Genomic DNA, 21,260 nt, shown 5'->3' on the forward strand with positions numbered 1-21,260 from the left:
TAACATCATTGAGTTTTTCTAGTCTGATGCATGTTTTGAGTTTTTAAAATATGCTTTAAAATTGTCATAAGTTTTTATGTTACTGCAACATTTCCAGTTCTGTATTTTCAGAAGATGCATAAGAGACACAAGTACTCATTTTAAATATATGGTCATAAAGTTTCTATGATACATTTGATAATAAAAAATCAGAGGAATAGGTCAAGTCAGTTGAATTATGCAGTGTTTAGAAGACTTTGTTGACTGCCAAAATGCCCCTAGGCAGTAGGAGTTAAATAAGTAGTTGTAACAGAGCACTTGTTGAACGTTTCTTTAAAAGAAAATAAATATTTCAGAGTATTTAAAGTAGTCAAACTGGTAATTTTCTAGCCTGCTTTACTGTGTGCATAGTTGATTTTGATTGGAACCATTTATATTAACCCAACATTTGGATCTAAAGTGTGTAAATGCATTTTTTTTCTCTTGCTACATGAAACAGGAGAGATCCATGCTTTTGTAAAGGCTTCTCTGCTATTTGGTTGATACACTGATACTTGTATTTTTTCCCCAGCTTTTGTCTGTACTTTTCTCTGGTAGAAGAGGCAAAATGAAATATCAGTGAAACTATTAATGTTAATTGCAAAGTCTGTGATGTTTGGTAGCATCAGGTAAGCAGCATAGTTTGGTTTTTCAGAAGTGGCTGCAGAAATTTCTAATTAAAACTTTGGTGGGAGCTGGGTGCCTAATACATGTAGATAGATTTGCAAGTTTTTAAATACTTGCATGCAAGCTTTTTGAAATAGGAAGTCTAATTCAGGCTCAGATAATTCTTTCATTTAACAAAAACTGGTTGCAAGGGATGATAAGGAAGTTCTTCAAGAACTTAACAAGATTTTCTTCTGTGTTCTGTCACGAGAGAGGTTGTGCAACATGTTGCAGGGACCTGATGGACAGAAGAGGAGCCACATACAGGTTAGGGATCAGGTCCATTCACTGGCACAGAAAGTCCATATGCATTCTTATAAACACTTCTTAGCTTCAGTTAGTCATATTTCAAAGGACTTGATGACTGAGACATTAGAAAAAATAGTGTGGAAAAGAGCTGTCAGATGTTCCCTATTCCAGCCCTGTCTACTGGTGTCTCTTACAATGTGAAAAGGGAGTGTTTCACAAGAAAAAGAGCTTTCTATACATTGAGTACATAGTACACAGTCAATATTTTACCTGCTGGTATTACACAGCTCTCCTGGGTCTTTTATTCAGATGTAGTTCAGGAGTTTCAGTGCAACTTTGAGTAGTTAGCACTTTTTGGTTTCCAGTATAGTATTTCAAATTATGATTTGGCTTGTCTTTTTAAGTAGATAAAAATGAGTAACAGTTGAAATAATGTTTAGAAAGCTTTCACTGTTCTATATGTCTTTAAGCAATTGTTCTCTAAATAGATTAGGTTTTTAGTCATGTTTTTCCTGTTACTTTATAGTTGGGCAAGCTTGAGCCAAAAGTTCAGGCCTGTGTTCTCTTGCCTTTAACGTAATTTAAGCATACACCCTGATACTTTACTCCTGCTAAGGCTGCTTAGGTGGTCTGGGTGTGCCTATTTCAGTTGCTAATTGTTTTTCTAGTATTATACCATAAACACATTAAAAAACATCTGGAAGATAGGGGAGTGGTAAAACCCCTCCTCAAAAAAGAAAAAAAAGGGAAATATGGTAGTCATCAAGTAAAAGCACTCTGGAGTCTTTGCTTCTTTTACAGATTATGAAAAGACACGTTCCTCCAAAAGGTTTTTTGAAATGCAGGCTTTGGGATGGGGATTGTTGCCCATCCTCACCCTTGTCATAACCAGGAGGAGACTGAATTCCCCAGGGGTCAGTTCTAATTACAGTAAGCTCCTCCTCTGTCTTGTCGGACCTTTTGTGGAGAAGAGGTGTGGCTGTCTGGCTTCAGGGGGGTAATATATAAAATCTTGCTGCCAGGTTAGATACTGCACTAGAGGGATAGCTCCAGGGCTTAGCCCTCTCACCCTGAGACTTTTCAGCAGCCGTAAGTCACAGAGAAGGAAGCATGCCTCATACTGCAGGGGTACAAATTTGGTTCAAGTAATTTGACATATATCCTTTATAAAAATGCAAACATTATCTGGAGATATTTTTTTGTGCTCTTGCTTGATTTTATTGTTACATAGGATTCTTATGTGGGACACAGTCTTTGCCAGGGTTGCAGAAAGCTTAATTCATAGGTAGAATCCCAAGTTCACAATCATCAAGAGAATGTGTGAGATGATTTAATCAGATTTCTCTTCTCTTTCCAGGAAAAGCATGTGTGCAGAGTTTGGTGGCAGAATACTTAAGGTACATGAGCAGCCTGTGGCAAATACATCTGAAGAAAGCGTGACTGGCTAAGGAGTCGGCTGAAGTTGCGTATGGAGATGCAGAAGTGCAGGCAAGCCCAGGAAAAGAACTAACTGGAAGAATATTGCTAGACACAGAAGAAGTGGAACACTTAACTTCTGCAACAGACAGTGACTCAGAATAAATACATTGGTAAAAACATCAGCAGTGAAAAGCCAAACTTTGGTGTTTTTACATTCTCTGGTGGATTTTATTACTTAAGAGATATTTTCTTCATCCCATTTAATACATCTTGAATTTCTCAGTGCATAAAACTATAACTGGACAGTTGCATTTTGATACTGTTTAATAACACTTTTGAATGTTAAATCATTTGCCAAGATGAGTGCTGAGGGATATCAATACAGAGCTTTATATGACTACAAAAAAGAGCGAGAAGAAGACATTGACTTGCACTTAGGAGATATATTAACTGTGAATAAAGGTTCCTTACTAGCTCTTGGATTCAGTGAAGGGGAAGAAGCAAAGCCTGAGGAAATTGGTTGGTTGAATGGCTTTAATGAAACCACAGGGGAGAGGGGGGATTTCCCAGGAACTTACGTAGAGTACATTGGAAGAAAAAAAATATCTCCTCCCACTCCAAAGCCTCGTCCTCCTCGGCCTCTTCCAGTAGCACCAAGTCCTGCAAAAGCTGAATCAGAGAGTGAGCAACAAGGTCAGTATTCAGAAGGTGTGTGTATCCCCCATGGTTTCAGGTATTTATGTTTCACAGTCTTGTCTGACTGTACATTCGTGTATATAGCACCTGCTGGTCAGCTTTTTTAGTTTACAGCTCGTTTCAGTCAGATAAGAATTGTTTGTACATCGTAATATTTAGCTTATACACTTTGTAGTTTCATGTGGTTTGTCTCAGGCACAGGGACCAATGACTTACTGTGAGGTATGTCTCACAGGTTGGAAAGTAGTGCTTGTAATTCTCCACTGTAGAAACTTAAATGAAAAATGAGCCACTTAACATTTATTTTAGGTTTCTGAGAAACTGATGGAAGTGTTTGCTTTTGTGGTTCATCACACTCACTATTAAGAAAGTTCTTGGTGAGTCCAATAGTATGCATTCTAAATAAAACTAAGTTCTTACCACAAATCTCTTGCTAGCAGCAAAAAATATATTGTGGTTATGGGGGTTACCTGTGGCATTAAAGGTAAGAACGAATATTTTAAAATGAACAATGAGATTATAATAAAGAGAAATTCAGATTTATCACTTTTAGGGAGTATGGCATGCAGTAGAAAAAAATAGCCTTATATAAAAAAGGTTAAACAAAGGAAATATCTTCCTAAGTTGCTTTCTAACCTATATTTGCAACAGTATGTTAGGCAGAACTCAGAATTTTATCAGAACTCTTCTGTTAAAAGAAGAAACAAGTCTTCTGTTTTAAAATTGGAAAAGCTTTGGGGTAAAAAACTAAAACAAAAAACCCCTCCTTCCAAGTGACTTTCTCTCCTTTACGTACTGATGTTCAGGTAGTTGGGTTTTACAGATCAATAAGCCAAGTACATTTTAGAATAAACTTTACAGCCTATTGGAGAAGTCTAGAGTGGCTTGTATTTCTTCAACTTCTAATATTTCCTAAATTCTCTGGGTTTCTAGCTGTAGGAAATCAGAGTTGTAGTATGTGATCATGATTTTCACAGTGACACCATAATAATGAATAGTATCATCACACTGCCTACACAGAAATGTTTGTAGCATCACTTGCAAATTTGTGGTATCAGTTTATCAACTTCCATCCTTCTGTGCATATTGTAAGTTTATATTCAGCTGTGCTGATAACGAGCGAAGATAAGAGCAGAAATATAGAAAAATGTATGTGGCAACCAAGTTGACCTGGCAGAAGTATTTCTAGGTTGGTGGGGAATAAAGAGTGAATCTGAACTGGTTTATATAGCAGTGTTCTGAAGCGCTGTAGCAAGCATTGCTTGCAAGTCTGCAGTGCCTAGATGTAAATCATTGTTAGGATGAAGGTGGGGGCAGATGAGGGTGTAGTGGCATTTGAAGTTATACTGTCCCTGTCTCTGAACTCTTAACTGCTAGTCATTAGAGTCTCATGTTTTCTCTTTCATTAGAGTAGTTCTGAAAATGGGGTATTTCCTTTGAAAAGAAAAACTATTATATGTTTGATCGTTCCTTGTATTGGATATTAATGTGCGCTGCTCAGGTAACACTGACTCTTTTCTTAACCCACCTGTGGAGACAGTTGTTATCATCCTATGTAACTGCAGAATAAACATGGCTTTTGGATAGACACCTCAATGCTGACAGATCATTATGAGCAGCAGAGAATGGAAAGAAAATCCCATTCTTTACGTGTGCATGCTGTGGTGAAGCGACCAGCATTCCAGGCTTTGCTGTTTATTGATTTAAAAGTAGCGCTTTGTAACTTCCTTGGTTTCTGTAGTCACGCTTGCTTGATCCTTCCGTTCACAGCTCCATGCTGTGAGCTGGCCACAGCCCTGCGCTGGGAAGTCCTGGGTTAATCTTGCTGTTTCCAAGCCTGCCCCAGGACTGTGTTTGTAGCAGACATTTATGGCAGTTTTGGCTGCTGGGAGTTACTCTGGGAAATTCTGCTGCAGATTTGGGGGGGCTCTGCTTATATGTAGCCTTGTATGTAAGGTTTATTGCCTTGAGACGAAGCAGTATTTACATGCAATGTGTTTATTTTTAATACCATGGAACTCTGGGAACTGGAAACTGGAAAGAAAATGTTCTGATTTAACTGGGAATCTTCTTCTCAAAGTCTCCATACATAATCCTGCTGCGCTTCAAAATGCTTAAGAATCAGCTTGCAATCCAACCATGTTTTCTTCTGATAAAAAATGGAGTTCCCATAGCTGCTTTCGAATTAAAGATTTTAAGCTTCATATAAGAGGCTAGGTACCTCCATAATGCCCTAAGATCAGGGATCAGACCCTCCTGAATAGAAATTTGAATTTCAGGCTTAATTACTATTGAAATAAAGTATGCTTTCCTAAAAGAAATTAGGAAAAGTAATTGTAAGTAGTCTCTCTACAGATCTGAAAAGATCTAAGGCACAGAGTGCTTTGAATCTTAGAAACAAATTTGGAAATGTTGTACTGAAAGAGTATTATAAAAATCAAAAGGTGAAATTTTTAAGTTAGCAGAAAGCTACAAAACTTGTGATAAAACCAGAGGTGAGGACAGGAATGCAGTTCAGATAAAGAACAATGCAGCAAGATATGCTTCACTTCCAGGTAGCTTCACTGTTTTTGTGTATGTTATTTGGGTCAGGGAATAGCACAGTTAATATTTTTCAGCAGCCAGTGTAATGGGCAGTAGGCCAAAAGATTCTTCCCAGGATGATACTTCTCTCTACACCCTTAGAGTGCATTTAAAATAAATTAATGTGTAATGTGAAACTTGCCTGACCAAATGCAGCCAAGCTTACATTTTCACTACTTGATGAATTAAAAGTACTGTGGATTAAAATGACAAATTAATGGGGAACTCTAACTTAAGACTTCTTAAACCTACCTCAGTTATTTGAAATCTGTATACTTTTTTAATTCTGTAAAGAGTCAGTTCTGTATTTACCCCTGTTGTGTATATTTTGAATAAGAGTATCAGAAACTTGAGATTTCCAAGAATACATAAGCATAATCTAAGGAGTTCCTTTAATTTTGACCTATACCTAGGTTTATTTTTTTAAGGAAACACTTTTTAATAATTTCAATACTCTTTAATACTTAATTATTCTCTCTGAATGTTTTTTTCCCCTGGCTTTATTAAGCTTGATCACTTTCTCATCAGTGTCTGGATTGTTTCGTATTAGATCTAATTTGCAATATTTAAGCAAAATGCTGCCAATATTCACAATGGTGTGTTACTCATACACAAATAATCGTAGACATCTGAACAGACTTCGTAGTCAATGAGGCTGGTGACATGGGCAGAGCTGCTCATCAGGCCCATGTCTTATGCAGTCAGTCTTTCTTATAAACAGGGAGCTTCCTAAATATTAAAAGCCAGTCTGAAAACAAAAAAAAACCCCTTGATGGTGGTCTCTAATTCCATTAAAACACTTTAAGTCAAAACTTTCCCCGTATTTTTATTTTATTCATGACTTATTTAAGTTTCTAGAACTATTGGTTAAGACAAGAATTGGCATTCCTTGGCTGAAATTTTAGGACTGTTATGTTTTGCCTGTCTTCCTCTTACCTTTGTCAATAAAAAAATAGATTTAGTCTGATTTTGTGGGGATTTTTTTTTTAATTGCATCTGAAAGAATATGAAAGTAAAGGAGAAACAAAGCCTGAGAAGACTCTAGCACCTTCCAGTCTTGAGCCTGATGCATGTCAGAGCTATGCCAAGGCAGATTTAATTCCTCTCGCTGTTGTGAGGTTCCAAGTCACCCAACCTGCCAGATTTTTTTCCCCACCAGGCAAGGGTGCCTGGCTGCTGCTGGGAGGATTGAGGTGCTTGCAACCGTGGACACGCAACATAGGATTTTCTTACTCCCCCCCTTAAACATCTGAAGTTTATGTGAAGCAGTAAAGACTTTACATGACTGGGGTTTTTTCCCTTGAAACGATTTTTTTTTTTTAATTGAAGCTACATCAGGCTCGTTCCTCTCGCTTATCCCAGTTTTCCTCAATTCTTTGCAAATTAAAAATGCATAAGATGTACGAAGTCCAGATACGTTTTGCAAACGTTGATTCAGCTCGTCTGATATGGCTGCATATATTTAGAGTTGATTCATACAGTATCATTTCTCTACCTGGTTTGTGAAGGCTGACCTTAAGCAGACTTTGGAGCATAAAGCTTTGATTGATGGACTGAAATAATTTCAGATTTAACTTGGAATGCTAAATTCTCACTTTGAAATGAAGATCAGATTGCAGAGGGGCAGACCAGAAGTTTACATGAATAATTTGTCAGTTTTGATGTTTTGGCGCTTCCTTCAACTTCCTGTAACTGAAAAGGGTTGTTTATGTTGACACTTTGTACTGTTTCAGCTGATTTTGAGCCTAAGAATAATCTGAAGCTCTTCCTTCTTGTGGTGAAACTATAAAACAGATTTATTTTTTTAAAGAAAAAACCCAAACTTTTCTCCACTCTTCTAGAACAGATACAGATCAGCAAGTTGCACAAAGATAATGACATGGAACGTTTGGAAACTCTTTCCTTTCACCGACCAGGTTATGCAATATCTGACAGAGATCCAAACTGACAGAGGGCATAAAACTGTTTGTGCATGGTTTAACTGAATGTGTTGTAGGATTTGTTTCTCTAATTTTGCTGTAAATCCAGTGGAGCAATCTATTTGTGGAAATTATTTACATTTGTGTATTGAGGGACATAAGAGTGAGTGAAATGCAGCGAACCTGGAGCCTCCATTGGGAGGAAAACAGTCATCTTGCCTGATTTAGGCAAATGGAAAAAGGAAATTATGGGATGAAGTGATGAGTCACTATCTCGTGACAAATAGAAATGGTAAATATATTTACCATTCACACCAGAGCCCTTGAATTCTTTCTTTTTAGAGCCAGTTTGAATATAAGCCTTTGCCCTGCTGCAGTTGTCAAAACTGCCTTGCAGTCATGAATTTTCACGTCAGTTGATTTTGACTTGCACTGAGAAATGGGGCAAGTTCCTGCCATGAAGCCTTGCTGGCTACTTGTGATCACATTTCTAGGCAAATTCCTAGCTGCCCGATAAGTGCATGCATCTGAAAACAGAGTTCTTGCCACCTGCTTCATCACTGATGATTGCAAAGATTTTTGCAAGCTGCACTGAAGTGAGACAGAGCATTTTTTTTCTCAGTGATAACATCAGGGTTGATAGTAACATAAAAAGCCTTTGTAAGCACCCAGGAAGCACAGGGATAGGCTTTGCAAGTACGAGTACAAACTGCATGTGGATAGAGTAGGGCCTGGGCAAGTTCATGGTTGATGCCTGGCCCCACCTGCTGGTACAGGAGGAAGGAAGCAAGAGGGAGGAAGGACCTTTAAACCCAGCATCTTCCATGTTGTGTTTTAATCCTCACAGGATAATAATTAAAGTGAGAGAGAGAGAGCTTTTTAAAATAATACTTTAATTGAACAATAGATATTCCTGTGAAAAATATATCACTTGGGGCACACAAAACCCTCTTTTAATCCTCAGAGGTGACCTTAGACCGAAAAGGCTTGTGTGGCTGAGATGAATCTTTTTCCCCCAGCTGTCTCAATCTAATGAATCTAATAAAAATAGTGCCTTCTGTTACACATTTTGCATTAAGAAGCTGAAAGACTAAGACATTCTTATTTTGATGTTGTAGCAAATATTTGTCTGTTTCGTATCATACTGATTTTAATATGCCTTTCTATGATTACCACAGTGGCACACGTTGAGTGACTTCGCTTACGTGTCTTCAGCCTTCTGTTATACTGATTTAGTCTGTTAATACCTTGTGCTGACATGAAAGTTCCTGGGGCAGATGTAAAACATGGCAAAGGTGAATTAGCCTGCACCTCTCACTGGAATCATCTTGGTTTGGTCCTGTACCTGTGATCCAGGAACATCTGAAAAAAACCTTCACTGGTTAGCAAATAGTTCTTACGTAGGCTTGTATATGATAACATCAGTTTGTGTGTTTCAGCAATACATGGTACTAAGTGTTTGCCAAGAATGGATCATTCAGCACCCAGAGCAAATAGCTGTGCCCACTTAAATAGTTGTGTGATGCCATATATGCATCCAGATTCTCTTGTGTGAAAGAACACAGGTCTGGAACTGCAGCTGGCAGTGCACTGTTTCACATCTGCGTCTTACTCCAAAGCTCCTCGCCATGATGAACATCCATGAAATCAATCTGAAGGCTAGAATACAAAGAACTTCTTTATTTTCATAGCTAAGAATGACAAAGGGAATTACATGATATTAAAGACATGCTTATTTTAACTGGAGAAGGATATTAAGTCCTGAGAATACTTTGGTGAGAATCTAAGTACTTGGGAGAACTTAGAGAAAATTTTTGGCTTAAAAAACCAGTAGTTAATCTGATTAAGAGTTGCTAATTTTTGTTCATGCTTTCAGCAAAGTACATGTCTAAAATGCAATTCTATTTTGGGATGTTTTCGTTAATAGAAGGCAGTTTTGTAGATTTTGGGGGCAGGTTTTGGTTTTTGTTTGTTTTCTTTTTTCCACTGTGTTGTAGAAATGCTTGCATCTTTGGACATTGCCTGAAATAGTTTTGTAAAATGTTAGCGCGTGTAACGTTTTGTACTAACTTGACTGCTTTTTGTTCAGTCTTTTGTAAATGCTGTATGCAGCAGTCCACAAGAATAGCACCCAAATCTTGTTCTTTATTTTCACATGTTGACCCACTTTATAAAATAGTTCGCATGTAAGACAGCACTAAAAAATTATATTTAAGCTGAGAGCTTTTCAGGTAATAAGATCCTCAAGGCAGAGTTTCAAAAACACACTACTGCCCTGAGCCAGGGTAAGATGTAATTGCATATGGTTTCTACACTTTAAAAATATCTTTTGAGACTATCTTGTGCTTCAAAACTACTATGTAAACTATGACATGAATGATGAAAAAGGTCTTTAACAATTCAGTTAGCTGTGAGACAATTTTCTCATACAATCCACTTTGTTTGTGTATGTTCATCATTTGCTATGTTAGAACATTTCCCAGAGGTCAATATCTGAGATAATTTCTTCACTGGAGATTGTGGATGTTGAGGGCAAGAAGTGAGATCTGCCTTCAGTAGGTCTGAACATGCCAGGTTCCACCTGTGCTGGCAAATCACTTGATGGCATCTGGGATGGGAAGATGCTGCTGCAGAATGGAGATCTGTTGCAGGAATGGCAGTTACTTCGGGTCCATTCAGGTTCCAGAACATTTTGAGCAGCTATTGTATTATTTTCAGTATTTGTTGTTGTTGTTGTTTCTTTATTAGTGTCTATGTTTTGGGAAATCAAAGTTAACTCTGCTTTCCTTGAGCATTTTGATACTTCCTTGTAAAGCACATGCACACTTAAAGATGTAAAAGGTAATGGCCAAAAGCCAAACTATGGTATAGTTCAGGTTGTCTCTACCTTGCTCTTTCTCCCCTGTGGAGTTGCATTTGTTGGATGCAGCATGTTTGAACACTCCAGTTCTGTAGCCTCCTGCTACCTGGGAAGGAAGGAAGAGTCAGGCAACTTGAGAGCTGTAGTCTGAGAGGGAATGCACTTCTATGCTGGTTTTTGCTAGGATAGAGTTACCACAACAACCTTGCAGGAGGCATGGCTGCACCAGGTTTGTATGTCTTGTTTACAGATATAACAGTGAAATTTATTTGTTGAGGTTAGGAGAGAAAACTTAAGTGCTATCACCTGTTTCTTCCAACGTCTCTTCATCCTGCTTGGATAACATTGGTAGATAGCAGATAAGCCTGGAGACTAGTCTTGGCAAAGAAACTTTTGAATGATACACTGTAAATCCGTGTTTCAAAGCATGTTACGGCTTCTCCAGCCGTCTCTCGCAAAGAGAAGGCTCTTAGTTTTTTAGGTTGTCTTTTTATTTCCAAGTCCTCTTCCTCAGCTCTTTTTTGCTGGAGGTAGATGAAAGCACTTAAATTAGGGAATTAATGAAAGAAACCGCTAATTATGCATCATGGTAGATAAGGCTGCACAGCTGTGTCTGGTTTCATTATCTTTCTATCCAGGAACATTCCAGAAATAAGCAGTTAAGGGAAAAAAATTTCAGTCTTTTTCCTATTTGCACATGGTGTTCAATCCTGTGATCACAGATTCCAGTCCTCTAGTGCTATTTTTTCATGTAAATTTCACTGCAATTTTTCATGTGCTGTGCTTGGTTGGAGACAAGAAAATGTCTGTTGTGTTTCTGCCCTTATCCTTGAATTGTCTGCTTGCCAAGACACAGCTGCTTGGCACAGGTGAGGAGCAATAGAGACCATGGCAAAACCCCCCATTCACTTGCTGCTTTGCTCCTAGTTGACTGGCACATGCTTGAGAGGCATCTGCCCTGATGTGGTCTGCAAAGAGCTGTGAGGTGCAAGGACACCATGGAGTGCAGTGAGGTGTGATGTGTTCCCTTGGCCTTCCAGTCTCTGCTGATACATGGGTCTTCTGTGACAGCTTATTTTAGGTACTTTGAAGTAAAATCTGTACAGCTGTTTAAGTACAATTTAGAATATATTCTGGCCAGTCCAAATCTACTCAATTGTTCTGAAGCCAGAAGAGGGTAGCTAGTTAGTAGCCTAGCCTAGATAAGCAATTTTCTTAGGAAGAAAAAGATTTAGGGAGGCCTTTTGCTCCAGTGCAAGCCAGTTCTGAGCATAATTTTTCAAGTCATCCTTGTAATCTGTATCAATGGATAGAATTTTAAGGAACACAATCTAAACAGCAAGTAGCAAAAATTTCTTCTGAAATAACAGAAAATAAAGGACTTCTGTTCATTGAGTGAGGGGTTTTTAGGGCACAGAGTGATGAATGTTTGAATTCTCTTTGCTGTATTTATAATTCATTACTGTTGGTTGAAAGATTAGCATGCATTCCCCACGGCTTGCATGTTTTTCTGACTTCCTCTTGGATAAAACTTAGTGCTGACAACTCTAAAAACTTTCTGATAGCCTGTGTAAACTATAGCCCTCTACATGAAATGAGAGATTTTCACAATCCCATTATTACCAGGATGGTTTTTGGGGATAATATTAAACCGTTGGTTGAACAATGTTTACTACAGAGCAACTAGAATAAAATCTTGCTTGTAGGAAGCTGAAAGTCTCTTCTATTTTTGATACTAAAACTTTCACTGAAAAAGCTAGTGGGCTGTTGGTGCCTTCCAGAGTGATTTAGGACGCAGGACTTTGAGTTGCATGTACAGTTTAGTAAAAAAGGGGAAGGCAGTTACCAACTGTTATGCTTTTTCTCCAGATGTTTCCTCTAAGACAAATATGTAGAGTTTTATTATGACACAGTAAGAACATGCCAATTAGATGAGGCTGGTTGTTTTGTTGGGGGGGTTTTGTGTGCGGTTTTTATTTTTTCTTCTCAATGTCTGTTTGAACTAAACAGTCAATCAAATACGGTGGTAAATTGTCTAGTAGTTTGGAGGGAACATGCCTGTGCTTGTTAATGTGAGCTGCTCTCTTCTAAATAGAGTATTAAAATGCCTTGTTCAAAATCCTTTTGGATGCAAACTAAAGATAAAATTATTTTAAAGTACTGATGTTCTTGAAAGTATTATACATGGTTGGGGGTATTTTTCTTTACTTGAAGGACTTGTTCATACAGGAAGCTGCAGGTTACTATTCTACTTTCCCTTAAATTGGTGACAAAACCCAGCTTGACTTCAGAAGGAACAGGATCAGACCTATAGTCAAGGTTTAGCGGCATTGGGAAAAATCCCACGGTTTTTACTCTTAGTTTTGTCAGGCAAAATTCCCAATATCTTCAGCATTTGGAGCACAAATCTTAGCTCTTTTTGGAAGGGATTCTAATATACCAGATTGCATAGAAAATGAATGTACATTAAATACTACACCATAAATGCTGATGTAAAGAACAGAGTCTGACTGTCCTTTCATGAATTTTGAATACACGTAAGGGAAACTGTTGTGAGCATCTCTTCTGAGGTCCTGGGCTAATGCAGGGCATGTAATTTCACCCTGTAATTCCTGTTTCAAGCTCATAACTTCTAGATAAATTTAAAGCCTGTTACTAATTAGTCCAAACTGCTTTCCTTTTCATTTGGGAAACTACATATATCTAATTGTATTTGGTAATGACAGTATAGAGATTATTTTCATGAAATTATTTTTTTCCAGTATATTTAGAACTCTTCACTGATACATGTTAAAAATTTGCTCTAGGCTGCTAGATACTTTGGCACGGCTTATTTTTTCCTTAGGGCTGCCTGTTTGGGTAACTAATGTGACAGTAATGAGGGGCTTTTATAATTGAGGAAGTGGTATGATGACAGTTTTATTTGTATATTCTGTTATTGTAACAAATTATTATTTTTAGAATAAATACAGAGTTTTATCACCTTGATGCATGTGCATATAGACAATGAACTGCACACTACAGTAGGAGAACACTGTTAAGGTTTCAAAACTGCATCTCAAACTTGTGTTTGTACATATGAGTACAACTTATTTTAGTGTATGCCATCTGATACAATTTTTTAGTGATATAGTTGTCTGACCTTTTTCCCCACTTATTCTTGCTTTGGTTTTTTAAATGTTTTTTTTTTAGATTTTCACTAAATTTAAATTGCTTCATTCACTTTGATCAGTTTGTGGTCTTAAGCCACCTGTTCTTCACAGCCTTCAGACTTCTCTCTGGAAACATGTTTTTTCATTGACACTTCTGCTCTTTCCAATGATATGATATGACTAATAAGTGTTTCATAGAACTTCATAATGACAAATACTAAGTCACCTTTGGATACTGTTGAAAGCAAAGGTGCTATCATGGTCCTGTAAGGAATGAGGTAAACAAAACAGACAGAAAATGAACAAACCAACAAACCTACTGCTCCAAGATAGTTTAAAATTAATCTCTTTGTCATAGGAGGGTGATGTGGATATCACTTCAAAACGCTGAATCTGGGGAGTAACTCTTAACAACTCTTAAAATATTAGAACTCTAGCAGTTACATTTCATTGCGGTAACTAAAACCAGGGACCAAGAATGTATTAAGTTTGACTTTGTAAGTCTTTTTGTCCCAAGGAGTGAGTACTCTTTGCTCACTCCATGGCTGGCTTCAGTTACTGTGCACTGGACGTCCAAAACAATTCCTTGCAGAACAAATCTTCCTGCACCAGCTGGAATCCAAATATAAGCATCAAATCGAAGGAATTACTGGAATGTGAATGCACAGATTCAACAAATACAGTAACATAATTTAGTGTTAGCTTACTTGTTTCATGATTCTGCAAATCCAGAGTTTCAAGTTCTCAGTACTTTGTTGTAGATGTAAAGCATGTCTTGCAATAGAACGTTTCAGTGACCCGTGTGTTTAAAGCACCCCTTGCTTTAGGTTTTTATGGTGCATCTCTATTAGTTTTGAGAGGTTTTTTGCTGTATCATAGTTGTGATTCACAATACAGGAATTTCTGCAAATGATGACATTACATAGTAAATTACCATTCGTGAAACTTGATTATAGTTTTTCTAATACTAATCAACAACTTGCTTCCTTGAAAGATGCTTTTCTTCCCATGTTCATTTTGCCATGTAGTAAACTGCAACCTTAATCAAGAGGTGTGGCTGTGTAATTTCATCCTACTATGACAAGTTCAAAGTTTTTTCCTGGATTACTCTGTTGCTAGCATTATACATTAGATTCCTCTTTTAGGAAACATTGGTTTAGAAAGTGGAAGTTAAGACATCAGTGTGGATGATAGATGAGCAATGGGGGAGGTATGAAAAATACTCTTGACACCTGGAATGGTTATTCATTAACTTTCCAGACACACTAGAAACATGGAAAGAGTAAATTGAAGGGTATACTTACTCCATATGAAGTTTTCTGCAAAACCTTTGTGTTTTTAAGTTTTTCATTTTTCATATCTTTAGATGCTAACACAGAAATTGCAGGATCATTGGGTTAGAATGTACAAACAAGACACAGAACTCTGGAGAACCATGGCATTTGATCTTTGAAAGCTGTGTATGAATGCATGCTCCTGTGAAAACCCCGAATTGCAAAAATCATTTCTAGTGGGCTGGAGAGGTATTTGACAGATTATGTGCAAGTACATACATGTGTGTTTCATTATTTGATTGCCTTAGGAGACTGGTGTTTAAGTTGGCAGATCTACTTACTAAAAGCAAAGCTCTTTGGCTGGCAGGATTACAGAATGCCTGAAGGAGAGAGTCCAAATGCTGAGAGCAACAGAGAGGGAATGTGTAATGTGCAGAAAGCATGGGGAAGCTATAAAGCCAGCAGGAAAAAATGGACTTGAATATGGATCCAATTTTTCTGTTGGGCTCAAGTTGATAGTCATGCAAAAGTAAAAGCATGAAATTCTCTTGTTCTGAAAAATACTGTGTTTTCTATCATGCTAAGTGTTATTTGGTTACCTGTTTGCAGCTTGTCAGAAATCTTTAATCCATGCTTATATTCTGACTCAAATTTAAAAAAAAAAGAAAAGCAGCTTGTTTTGGATGTTTACAGAGCACTGTCAGACTGTGACATAAGTGGACACTATAATAGGCTCTGAAACTTTCTTCTTGTCTTTATTAGCATGATGCAAGACTACACTATTGATTCCCACCCAGTACATGTTAAATTTCTGCATGTAATTTTGTGATAGGTAATTTGTAGCTGTCCAGGGGGAAAAAAAACCCAACCCAACAACGAAACAAAAGCCCAACACAGTCTTTATAGATACAAGTTTAGAACAAAACTATCCTGCAAGGTTTTGGAAGCAGCAGCCAAACAATTTGAGTATGTGTATCTAGAGAATTTCACACCTTGCACTTTATCGATGTCTTCCTTCTCCACCGCAGGCAACACAGGTTAGCATATTCACTTGGTCCTTTGCACTGTTCACTCCTAGCTGAATGCCATTATAGAATAACCAGACACCTTGCTCTGTCTCCTAAGATTTTTCAGTTTGAGAGCAAGGTTTGAAATGTGGGAAGCTGGCAGGTGAAAAGCAGACTATGTAGTGAAACAAGAAAAAGAGAAGCAGAAGAGCTGACTCCCCTGAGACGTCAAGAAATATCCTATTTAAAAAAACCCAAACCACCAAAAAATAAAAATAAAAGGGAATTTCCCTTAAAATAAGGCCACAGTTTAGATGATTGCTCATACTGATATGTCTAAGTTATTTTAGATGCTACTGGTGGCACATTCACCATGAAAGACTAGAATTCTTTGGGAGGTAGCAGGTCCTACAATAAGTAGGTTCCTTGTGGTAGCACGGCAGAGCTTAGGCGAGTTGCACCAGCTGTCTGCTGCGTCTGCCATTTTTGAGGACCTTTATCTTGTAAAATCCTCAGTAAAGTTCTCTGAAGTTGCCACATCTGAACTAATTAGGATATGAGTTTTTCCAGCTTCATGCAGGCAATTCATGTGAACTATGCTAAAAACAAGGAGTCATATGCCTGTTTAAAAAATCAGGTCAGTTTAAAATTAATGTATTCCTCTTCCTCCTGTTCTCAACAGGGAACTGGTTTTTTTTGGAACGATTTTCCATCTGGGAGTCAAGTGAGATACCCTTTTTCCTTTTGACATGGCCAACATTTAAATAAATAAATAAATAAATAAATACATTTGAAAAGATAAAATGAAATGAGGAGAAGGTGTTCCCTTCTGCTAGGGCCAAATAAAGGTAACTAGTTCTTTCTTCTAGCAAGGTGACCAACGGATTCCTCTGGAGCATAATAACGAAACACCATACATGTAAGACTTCTCTTCTTTCCCCCCTCTCTCACTCTCACTCCCCCCCACCACCCCGTACCCCATAGGATAGCAGGAAAACAATCATGATATACTTGGTATTTTGACAAAATAGCCAATTCTCAGTCCTTGCTGGCCAGTGTGGAAGAAGGCTTACTCCAGCCAACCAGCAGCCTTTCAGCCTCTCAATCCTCCACCCATTTCTTAGTGAGTCATAGCTAGAAGGCCCTTTTACATGTTTGATCACATCTTGTGCAAGTCAGGAATGTATTTTTACTCCTTTATTACTCTTATAAGCAACATTCCAAGTCAACTTGAGTGATTGTTTCTCTAAGCTCCGTACGTATGTGGAAATTGAGATAGATGTATAGATAGATAGTGCCACTATATTTTCAGATATGGATGGGTTAGAAGACCAGTTAACTTTCTTGGCAGGAGCAGGATGGTGGAAAAACTGGTTTGGGTTTTTTGGGTGTGTGACCTCTAGAAGGTCTGTACACCAGCAGCACTTAAATATTCAGGACATTAGTATTTCTTGTCATTGTCATGTATACACTTAGTAGTCCTCCAAGTTCAGAGATGGCATTGATCCTGTTATCCATTAATTTTCTACAAGGAAGTTGGAGAATGTCTACAGCACATTCCGCTGTGCTGGAGTAGGTCAGTGTAAGGCAGCTGCCGGGTGCAGAAGTAAGGAATGGAAGCAGTGGATTGGAGTGCTTCCTGCTCATGTCTTGGGTCTTTGTAGAGGACCTAAAAAGAGCTTCTGCCTGCCTCATTTATTCCATGAAAGACCTGCTTTTATTTGAACCACCTGAGGTAAAGATCATAGGGAACATGTTGTCAGTTCTTAACCAGATTTATTTTTTTTCTAGTTTTGCTGTACTGCAGCTTACACCTTCCAAGATCACTTACAAAATACTTCTTTCAGTTATTTAATCCTATTCTACTCAGTCTCACTCCTTTACAACACACCGCTCGTTTTCAAGAGAGAGGTCTTTTTCTTTGTTTTAGACCACAAGGCACTCTTAACACTGTAAGGTTACAAAAGGATTTCTTAAAATTGAAGTGTTTGGATTTTCTTAGAGAGGCTTTGTCTCTTGCTTTTGGTCTCTTTGCAAATGAATGCTCCCATTGCAGACTGAAATCCTGTTCCATACCTTCTTACCCTGACTTCAGTTAATCTTTGGCTTGCAGATGGGGATATAAAAACATAGCCAGTTTTTCATGAGCACCATCTTTGTTGTTATTTTCAATTTTCTTAAGCACTTCCTATAAGCAGATTTTGCACTATATGAATTTCATAACACACTGTACTGGTCAGTACACAAATGGAGGTCTTTTGCCAGTTAGTTAACCAGCTGGTACCCTGACAGCTTTATAAAGGCTCATGAAATTCATTTGTCACCTTAAGTGCTAAGGTCTGAATTAAAGCTACTTCAGCAGTGGAGAGTGAGCAAACAATGATTGATGCAAGAGAGATCTTTAAGTTCATGTAATAAGTACATGTACTTGATATTGCATGACATCCTTTTTATTCAGAATCTTGATAGTGTGACATATACTGGAATAAGAAAATAAAACTCATATTGCTATTCAGAGAAATCTCGACAGGAGTATGATATGGGTCAAAAAGTCTTACTGCATACAGACTTAGAGTTTTCTTCTTCATCTGGAGAACGAGGGTAGTGGGATTAACTCTCTGTAGATTCAGTCCAGGATTTTCCTAATAATGTTGTTTCTGTATCTATGTCAAATCACCCCATGGTTTAATAGCTGTAAGGATTAACCCAGTTTTACTTTCTTGCAAGACTGCCTTTCAGCATTGCTGTATTCTGTTGCTACAGCTCCAGCTCTAAGCTTTTGCTTTTTTCTTTTTTTTCTAGAGGAGGAGAAATGTTTGATTTGATTTGAAACGCATTAGTTTTTTGAATAAAAGTCATGGTGCTGGAGAGCTGTTACCATTGTTTGCATTTTTTTTTCTGGGTGACTGCTATACACTCATTATTTTTAACTTTCTGTGTACTTACAAATGTTTCCCATAATTCCCAAAAGATGAAGGAGCAGTGTTGACTTTTATCTGTCAGCAGCTTCTGCCAGTTCTTTTTATGTAAATCTTCCAGATCTAAACAACTTGACTTCTCAAGCATAGTAATACACATTATCTTTTTCTTGCAGTTGTAAAGAGCCTATTCTTTTCTTCTAGATTTCTTGCCTGTGAATAGTTTGACAGGGATTTGTTGGCATTCTTCCCCCATTAGTTTCTCTACAGCAAAAAGGTAGCAAAATAAAGCATTCTTTCAGAGCAAAACAACATACTGCCCTGAATTTTTATGTATTACGATTATTGAATAAAAAGAGAATGCTTTAAATGTGCTCCTCAAGCAGAGATACTATCACAAACCAGTGATGGCCTTGCGTAAGAAACTTTATGTTACCAAAAAAAAAGGAAATAGCAATAAGGAACAAAGATCCTTTAGAGATGGGACAAGTCATTCTCAACAGTATTCCAGCAACCCTGGTATCTCATAGTGATGGTTCATCCACAGTCCTGTCTTGGTTACAAAGAGCAGATGCTGCTGGTGCACCATTTCTCACCATCCGTGGTGCAAAGGGAATTGAGGTTAGTAGTCTTCGTAGGATAGCACCAGACTACTCAGAAGAAAATACATGTTACTACTTTTCAAATAAAAATGGTGCCAGCACATGAACTTGCTCAATCTGTGAAGTTTTATCTGATAGAGGTCATTGAAATCATCTCACAATGACTTTCCACTGGCTGCCCAGAGCCAAAATTTTCAAGTGCCTCCTGAGATGGACCTCAGCATTTTTCCCTTGAAAGATAGGCAACTGCCTCTGTCCTATGTGTCAAACATTTCCAGGAAAAACCAGATAGGTATTTCCTCTCCCACTTGCTTGGAAGAACTCAAGAACATATTGTGGACCAAAATACTTCTACATGGGAAGCCGTGTTGAGATGAGATGATAGAAAATTCAGGTTTGAAGAGGAAAATAAACAGGAGAATATAAGCCTACTGCATGACCATGTGTCCTTGTAAAATCTAGATAATATTCCAGGTACTAAATTACTCAGTTCTTCAGATGAGTTTTATCCTTTGAGAGCTCTGGTCTTTGTGCACTGAAATGGGCAGTGTAATTTCTTGGGAAAAATTCTGTATCATTCTATGAAAAGAGACCAAAGCATGAACTGAAATTGCACATGCAGCCTTAGTTCTTTGTGGTTTTGAGTGCTTGACCTTGGGGGTGGTCTTGATGCTCTTACAATGCAGTTTTGTTAATGTGTCTGTGTAGTAGTATAGCAGGCAACAGAGGGATCTTTGCTGCTGATTCCTTATGGAGTGACTGTAGCAAAAGTACCATGTAATTGCATTAATTTACCTCTAGTGACTTTAGAATAAATTTTATTTTTACTAAAGTTTCACTGTCGCTTTATTAAAAAAAAGTCTAGAGTGCAGAAGTTAATAGAAATCATGGCATAAATATCCTTGGGAAAGATGAGGTAGTTTGTGGAAAGGCAGCTGGCAATAGTTCTAAGGGAGTGCTTAGTTAATCATCGTACCAGTAAGGGAGGTTTTGTTTAGAGAACTATCAAAATTTTGTCTAACAAGGACTTCTATGTACCACTACAAAATTTGGATGTTTAACGGCAATAATAACACTGAAGCACCAGGAACTCAATAAGTAAGCCACAAGATGCAGCTGCCAGTGGAATGCACTGTTTGTCCTCACGCCAGCACTATCCACACTACACTTGAACATTCAGTGTTACATATTTCCCTTCTTGATAGCATGTATGGTTTCATGTCAAACCACTGCCAAAAGCTGAAATTGTCAGTTAGTGTCTCTGAGGACAACTGAGCAGGCCAAGTTACTCAAATTCTTGCAGATCTCAGCTCGTTTCTAGTCCTGGAACAGCAATCTTGAAGGAGGAGGAGGAAATGCAACAAGCCTCACTTCATGAAAAAGGCAGTTTTGCACTTTATTGGTCCAGCTGCTTGGTTGACCCTGTCCCGTTCCTTCCTTTCTGTCATCTCTGTCATCATCTCCTTGCATGTGGTGATGCAGTAATTTGGTACCTGCATCACAATTTACCTCTCATCTGCTGATACCTCTCTGACTGTAAACTGCTGGCAGGGAAGCTGCAGATGTCAACAAGACATGAAAAACAGGTGTTGGCTTATTAAAATATTTTTTTCTCTGTCCTTGGAATCATGCTCTGAAGCCCATGCTGGCTTGTTCTATTTAGAGATATTAACCTGTCCTTCCATTTAAAGTGATGCTTGTAGGGAATGTGAGAACACTATTACTGCTGTAGTTCTGCATGTCACACGGGGCTTGGGGTGATCCCTGAGAGTGAAGGGTGAGAAAGAATTACTTGCCAGTCTGCCACGCCTGAGAAAAGCATGGGAAGCCTCAAGCTGTGCCAATGCTCCAGACCACGTGAGGGAGGTGAGATGTGCCTCTCCTGGAAGCCAGCAGT

The 21,260-nt window shown here is 38.1% G+C and overlaps 1 protein-coding gene across 1 annotated transcript in view; it reads left to right on the forward strand.

Moving 5' to 3' along the window:
- The first annotated feature begins 2,002 nt into the window (after positions 1-2,002).
- The window catches only part of PIK3R1 (phosphoinositide-3-kinase regulatory subunit 1), a 56,098-nt gene continuing 36,840 nt past the window's right edge, over positions 2,003-21,260 (forward strand). The window contains exons 1-2 of the mRNA XM_008643534.2: positions 2,003-2,022; positions 2,291-3,045. Coding sequence (XP_008641756.1) covers positions 2,712-3,045 — 334 coding nt within the window. The 5' untranslated portion in view covers positions 2,003-2,022; positions 2,291-2,711. The remainder of the gene's footprint in view (positions 2,023-2,290; positions 3,046-21,260) is intronic.

This window comes from Corvus brachyrhynchos, unplaced genomic scaffold (assembly GCF_000691975.1).
Source record: "Corvus brachyrhynchos isolate BGI_N302 unplaced genomic scaffold, ASM69197v1 scaffold131, whole genome shotgun sequence".
In the NCBI taxonomy this organism is placed as follows: Eukaryota; Metazoa; Chordata; class Aves; order Passeriformes; family Corvidae; genus Corvus; species Corvus brachyrhynchos.